Source organism: Mauremys reevesii, linkage group 8 (genome assembly GCF_016161935.1).
Source record: "Mauremys reevesii isolate NIE-2019 linkage group 8, ASM1616193v1, whole genome shotgun sequence".
Lineage (NCBI taxonomy): Eukaryota > Metazoa > Chordata > Testudines > Geoemydidae > Mauremys > Mauremys reevesii.
Genome location: NC_052630.1, coordinates 2,256,243 through 2,263,786, shown reverse-complemented (window position 1 = coordinate 2,263,786; position 7,544 = coordinate 2,256,243). Strand labels below are relative to the sequence as shown.

The following is a 7,544-nucleotide window of genomic DNA, read 5'->3' as shown; positions in this document are numbered from 1 at the left end:
GAGACAGGGCAGTGCATTAAAAACGGAAGGTACTGAAGCCGGCTCTTGTCGTTGATATTTTCCACTCTCAGGTGAGAGCCCAGGTCGAGGTATTTGCTGTGGGGACCAGTAGTCCAGCAGCACTGTGGGAAGCAAGTATCAGGGGGTAGCCGTGTTAGTCTGTATCCACAAAACCAACATTATTTAATGGCTGCATCTGTAACTTTCACTCCACGCATGTGAAGAACTGAGTTTTTTACCCACGAAAGCTTATGCCCAAATAAATCTGTTAGTCTTTAAGGTGCCACCAGACTCCTTGTTGTTTTTGTGGGAAGCAGCATGCTTGGGCTGGGCCCTGGGGGCCAGAGAGAACACAACATACCATTTTGTAGCTGCTCAAGGGTAAGGCATTGGTGGCAATGACAGGTTTTAACAACTAGAATTGTCTTTGGCTAGAATGGCACTGTTACACATGTACAGCACATGTGGAAGTGAGTATCAGATCTGCTGAGCTCAGAGGAAAATGCAAGCCTATCTGGAACAGCAGCCAGTCTGCATGCACATATCATTCAGGTAGCACCGTCTGCTTAAGAATCACATCACCAAATGTAAAAATCTTCAAATGTAATTTATTAAGACATTCAGCTATGTATGTCTGTTCGTCCAAATTTACATCCAAATTTACTACTAAAAATAAAATCATATCACATTTCACGTTAATACCAATTTTGAAAAAAACACTTCAGAGCCAAGCCTATTGTATAAATAAGTGACTAGTTTCTTTTCATATCAAAATTCACATAAAAAAATTTCCTTCCCCCCCTCCCATCCCTAGTTCTATCTGAAGCCATGATGAATGTAAAAATTTAAGTATGGACACATGCGTGTCAAAGAATAAAGGTGCAAATTCTAACAACAGCTTTAAAAGTGGCATTTGCGGCATTTGATCATACACATTTCTGTACTCATTCCCAAAAGTGCAAATATTGCCAGAGTTTAACACTGTTTTAATTCAGCTGCAAGAATTAAACATTACACAGGATCAAACAGTATTGCAAGGCCTCTATCTGTGCCCTAAAACTCATCCCACTCTCCTGCACTTTGCAGTGGAGGCCAAAGTGTTCATTAGAGCTTTAGTTTACTTCACATGGCCCATACTGCGCATATTAACAAAAGTTTCATATACATCAAAATATTGAAGACTCTGTCATAAAAGTCAAGAGTCACTATAGATTACATGAATGTAAATGTAATTGCCCCACCAAAAATGCCCAAAGCGCACACACAATGTCTTAAGAGTGCTTCCATCTTCCAATACAATCAATGCTGTTATATCTTTGATTTTGGCTTCAGTGCTGTACAAAATTTTGTCAGTAATCATGGCTGCGCTCCAGTCAATGCAGAAAAACAGGCCAAAGCGTTCTAACCTCTTACTGGTACCTTGGGACATGGTTCAGTTTGGTGGTTCCTCCCTACCCCAAACACAAGCTAGTGGGTCTGTCTCTTTCGCACCTCACACCCCCTACTTCTCTGCCTTCCCCTTTATCCACCCCCTGAAAATACTGTGTCCATTTCATGTGTTTCCAGTTTCTCCCTCCCTTGCAATTCAGAGGCAGTTTCTGAAGTCATTTCTGTTGAATCTCCTTGGAATTGCCTCTACCAGGCAGCCCACAAAAAATCAGCATGGGATATTATAAATACATTTTGACCAGCATTAATTGCTAAACTTTTTCACAACTGTGGAAGGATAAGTTGTCTCTGCTGAGCCAGGCACGGGTCTCTGACATGGGTCTGGTTCCTACATCATCTTCCGCCACTTCAAAACTGGATAGAAAGTCTTGGGTCCTGAGTGAGAACCTCCTCCTGGCTTCCAATCGGTTCCTCCACAATAATCTCCCTCTGGCTGTCCTCAAAAGGGCAAGTGTCACAATCCAGACTCTGAGAATCATTCCTGGTGTCATGAGAGTGCTCCTGGTGGTCTGGCCCTTCAGGCACCTGTCCATTACTGTCACTAGGGCTCTCTTTTAGATTTCTCTCCTCCCGCTGTTCAACACCAAGATGTTCAGTTGCTTCTTGATTAACAGTATTTTGCTCTGCTCCAGGATTTGGCTGTGGAGCCGGCTCTGGTCCCAGCCCTGGTGGCTGCGAGGGGTTTTTAAGTTGACAGTGGCACAAAGGACAGGTCTCTTGCACATACAGCCATTTCTTAAGACAACCAGAATGAAAAAAATGGCTGCATGGTGTGATCACAGCAGATTTCATGTCCTGAAAATAATAAAAATCAGGATGTCATACAACAGCCAAACACCCTGTCCACCCAGAATTACCCTCTATGCTCCATGTGATCTCAAATTTACCCTGCGAGATGGAAATTCTAAGGCAAGACGTGTAATGATTTTCCCACATACACACAAGCTTCCACATAACTTTCAACAGGCACAAGACCAGTAAGTTTCCAGAGGGAAAAAAAATGATAGAACTCAGGTACCCAGCCTCATGAGGCTTAATGACAAAACAATTGCAACCCCATGGAAGTTAGCTCCATACAGATTAAAAGCGAGCACAAAGGAATTGTTATTTACATTCTTTGTGGAAGTAGTTGCAGGGTATGGGTTACACGGTACTAGGTGGAAAGACAAACCCAATGGTATAAGTCACCCATAGTCCACTTGTAACCACCGTGGTGTGAGAGCAGCAGAGTAGAAATGAAGTGCCTAGACTTAAGCCACAGAGGTCAGAGCAGGGATTTTTACTCAATGCAAAGTAAGCTTTTGTTTTAAATAAACATTTCAGATCATTGAAACCAAGTTTGGAGCCAATCCAATCTTAATAAAATTATGCTGCATTCAGGGTTAGTCTTTCCCTTCCATTCATAACAAACGTTTCCCAGGGAGGAAAGAAGCACACCTGTATTTTTTTTTTCTTTTTCCAAAAGCACAAGGTGTGGTAAAAATAGTACTTCCAGTGTTAACTTTTAATTTCCTTACTTCTGTTGGCTTATGTTAACCCTTCGCCTTACAGTAATTACGTTTCTTTTTCTTTTATAACCAGTGTTTTAAATTAAGCAAGAGTGGGAATTAGCAATCCATGGACATTGAATTGTTTCTATGAAACCGTACAAGACACTGGCTAGCGGAGTACATACAATCTTACAGGAAGCGTAAGAGAAATCTCCCCAATGGGAAAAAAAAAGTCAGTGTTTGGTTCTACTATTGAGACTAGCTTTGCCCAAACTCATTGGAAATGCTTAAGAATCTCAGAAACTTTCTAGAGTACGACACTTGCTTCTGGCAAATCTGAAAACAGATTTAAAAAAAAAAAAAAGCTATTCTGGTCTATTTAAATTCCTTAATTTCCATGTTAGTTTGTTCTAGGTTTCCAGTGCAACGACTCCCCAATTCTGCACTAAGCCAAATTACATATAGCAGAACTTGGTGGGGATTGCAACTAAAACACAACCAAAGTCACTGCACTAGTCACAGCAGCGGAGACGAACTCCAGACCATCCACTCCCCTACAGTTCTACTGCTTGAATTGCACACCTGGTAGCAGATGGCACAGATATCATTGTGTTGCTCCAGCTGCTCCTCTGTGGCAGTGGGCAGCGATTTGATCTTATTCACAGCATCCCTGCGGAGAAGAAAACTTTTCCACCCCAACTGGGCCCGGAGCCACACATTGTAATACGAGTGGATGAAGATGATCATTGAGCCCATCACAGTCCATTCTCCAAAGACAGTCTCCGAGACGCCGTATGCCACGACGCAGAGAGCCACGAGGAATTCCAGCAGCCGGTAGGTGCCGTTTACATAGTAAATTACATCGTCCATATTTTCTACTGGCTCTTTTCTGAACTCCTCAACCATAAACAAAACGTAAATGAAAAGCGTTCCAAGCACCTGAAAACAGATAGAATGACACAGTTTTAGCATTCAGGTCCCAAGGGTAAGTAGAGTTCTGTACACAAGGGCCTCCCTCACCTGGAAGCGTATAAGCTCCCAATCAGCCACATACTTGCTTAACTTCAAGTGGAAGCTAAATCCTTCCCTACTCAGCAAAGCATGAAGCTTGTGCTTAAATACCAGGGAAACCAATGCCTAAGTGCTTTGCTGAATCCAGGCTGTAGCTAGGGCTTGTCCACACAGCAAACGCATACTAGAGGGGTGTGATTTCTAACGGGCACAGGCGTATCAGTATGAACACTCTTTGAAACAGCACTACATTAAATGTGCAGTAGAGAATTTTTAGGGTTGACATGGGCCAGTTAGCGTGGGATACGTTGGTGCACTTTAGAAATCACACTTCTCTTGTGCACAGAGTAGACAAGCCCTTAGAGATATAGATAGTGACTAGGTGCGCACATACAAAAAGCCATTTAATGACAAGCGTCCAAGAGTTATTTTTTAACTAGTGAATTAAAAAAATGAAAATGAGGATAAACGCCCCCACACCCCTGCACAGGAAAGTACGTACGTATGCATGTTTTGGACACCAACATATTTTCAGCTCGCCTTTGGAAGTCTCCTAAAATGATGCGATCTATGTGCAGTTTGGAAGCTTCTTATTGTAACCAACATGCCCTTGCAATCCTACAGCATTATTTACAATAAATATTTTAGTTCCCTGTGTTCTCAGCCCAGCACTAGAGTACTCTAGCCTCAGGTAGAGATAAATAAAAGATTTTACATCCCAGCTTCTGCACTCTAATACTTCCCCCAGCACTGTTCTGGTCATAGCCCGTTACCTTAGGGAGAAAAATAAATAAATGACTACCATGAGGCTAGTGTGCCTTACCTGGAGGGAGGTTAGAATACTGCTAGAGATAATGATCAGCAGCCAGAAATCCATGTGGAAAAACTGACAAATCATGTAGGCCATGTATGCTGGGAACACTAGCAAGAACAAACACAGGCTGACTGCACGGAAATGCTTCCACAGACTCCTGCAGGAACAATGCAATGGTTGCGATTCAGACAACTGGCATCCTCTCACTGAGACAACAGTGGCTTCTGTATCTGCTGAAGGCTTTTACATTAAGAAAAGGAATTCTTAATTTCCTCAAGTACAGTCTAATTCGCAGCACAGACAGACATTTATTCTGATGGAAGCTTAGTTCTTTCTGCCCTGTGCCCTTTTCAGCACAAAGTGGAAAGGCTACATCCTCAGTGAGACAAAGGCAAAAATTAAAGACTACAAGTAAGTTACATAGGTATTGCCACAGCAGATCAGATCAGTGGTTAAATTAACTGTCTCCTGTCTCTGACAGAGGCTGATACCAGATGCTTCAGATGAAAACCCAGGAAATCCCATTAGAACAATTATGGAATAATCCGCTCCAGGCAGTCATGCTCTGAAGCATAAAGGTTTGGGAAGTTATTTTAAATGCTATCTGGTATACCTGCAGAAGTTTCCTCATAAAAACATCTCACACTTTGACTCTTACTAAACTCTTTGCTAGCCTCTATAACTGCCTGTGGAACTCTATGCCACATGATGCCTGTACACTGTGCAAAAGTATTTCCTTTTATCTGTTTTGAATCTGTTGCCTTTCAGTATTAACGAATGTCACCTTGCTCTTAAGAAAAGCGATGAATTGTATTTATTTAGATTTTAAAAAATAACATCTATTCCAAGGCTCTAGTTATTTTAACATAAATTATCATGCAATAAGTACAATTAAGTTAAACCTCAGCAGCACTGAAATTGGTTCCATAGAAACTCAGTCAAACAGTCCAGCAATCAACTTCTCTGTGATCAAGGAAGCATACCCTCAGCCTTCTCCAAAGACTCTTTCAAACAGGTGTCTTTTGCAGTATACCCCAAAAGTCACCAAATTCAGGCTATTTCAGACCAAAGGGGAGCAAGTTCCTGAGCCTCAGAGCGAAAGCCCTGCCAGCTGTCCCCTCCCTTTTATAACACATAGATCGTCATTATTTTGTAGACCCCTATCGTGTCCCCATTTACTAATCTCTCCCCTACACTCTCCTAGTCTTTTCACTCGCATCCCATGTGGAAATCTTTCCAATGCCTCTAATCATTACTCGCTGTGCTACTTGGCAGCTCTCTCTGATGTATTATTACACACATTTAGTTCCAGAAATAAGATACACTGAAACTGACGAACGATAGCAGAAGGGAAGAAAAGAGAGAGGAAAACTACCCTAATTTGACCTCAGCTAAGGGTTAGAAGAAAAAAAATTCTAAAATTAACTGAATTTTGTAAATACCAGTTTGTTATTTTGGGGGCAGGGGGGAGGAAGGCTTCCCCACCTCACTTGTTCAGAACTCCCTACAAATTCAGCTTTGGGACTGGCAAACAGTTAGTTGCTGGTAGCAGTAAACTGTATCTATTTGAGAACCAGATACTCATCTCCTGGCTCTACTCCCATTTCCTTTTGTTAGCATATTTCGAGTTAACATGCCACAGAGACTGCGTTGACCACAAGCAACCTCTAAGCCGAACAGACTCACTGGATATAAATAAACCTCCTCTTTTATTTATAACGCTTACTGGTTACATAAGGGGAAAGAGAGACATGCAATTAACATAGGAAACGCAGTTTCATGCCAGAACACCAAAGACAAATAAAGCTCCTCAAAGAAACACAAAGAAATCAAAGATAACAGGAAAAAAAACCAGCAGATCAAAACATCCACAAGACTCCATTTTTCCACTCCTCGGGTTCTGTTCACAGACACCTAACATTCCAGGCCTACAACCTGTGTGCCCCAAGCCTGAGGTTCCTGAAGTTAATCTATGGACTATTATTACTTACTAGAATTCCCCCCCCCCATGATTCTATTAAATAAGTGGCTGTTTCCGTGACATCCTGAACTGTGGTTTTGTTTAGCCAAGAGCAGGGCTTGGTGTCTCACAGTGGGGGGTGATGACTTTCCTTGCGTCATGTAATACCCACAGAGCTTGGTGCCAGTGGCTGCAAAGCAACATGATCCTGTGCAGACTGTACGACATGCTCATGGATGATTCTTCATTAGGACCATGTGACCCATGTCACTTTTCTTCAGCAGAAGGAATCATGTTGCAAAGCATCTCTGTGCTGGTGTACATCACAGTGAGTGAGTGTGTGGGAGAAGGGAGGAGATAAGGAGAAGGAGCAAAGAAATTAGAATAGTCTGTATACTAACCTTTTTATTCTTTAGTCTACAAGAATGTGGACCACCACAACTTACCTTTTGGTAGCCCCCAAGGCTATCAGGCCACATATTAGTGTGCTCACCTCTACAAAGAAAGAGTTTTAAATAGCTTTCAGTTTAGAAAGTGCATCTCTTACTTGTCCCTTGAAGCGCCCAGTGCCAGAACAATGGGATCAGCAATCTCCAGCATGGACTGAAGGATGGATGCTACCACAATGAAGAGAATAATACTAAGCAGGAATGCCCGATGGACAACTTGAAGCTCGATTAAACCAGTCTGCACTGCCAAGATCAGGAGAGTAACTCCTTCTGTCATCCCCCTTTGGGTTGGTGTTTTGAAGAGAAAGTGAAAATAAAATGCAGAGCATTAATTATTTTGCTTCATCTTAAAATAAAAGTCTGGCATGTAT

The 7,544-nt window shown here is 42.1% G+C and overlaps 1 protein-coding gene across 1 annotated transcript in view; it reads right to left on the bottom strand.

The window, feature by feature from the left end:
• Positions 1-637: 637 nt before the first annotated feature.
• The window catches only part of RNF145 (ring finger protein 145), a 61,289-nt gene continuing 54,382 nt past the window's right edge, over positions 638-7,544 (bottom strand). Inside the window, exons 8-11 of the mRNA XM_039485471.1 lie at positions 7,272-7,454; positions 4,774-4,921; positions 3,522-3,878; positions 638-2,244 (exon numbers count right to left, since the gene is read on the bottom strand). Of these exons, the coding sequence (XP_039341405.1) occupies positions 1,798-2,244; positions 3,522-3,878; positions 4,774-4,921; positions 7,272-7,454 (1,135 nt within the window). The 3' untranslated portion in view covers positions 638-1,797. The remainder of the gene's footprint in view (positions 2,245-3,521; positions 3,879-4,773; positions 4,922-7,271; positions 7,455-7,544) is intronic.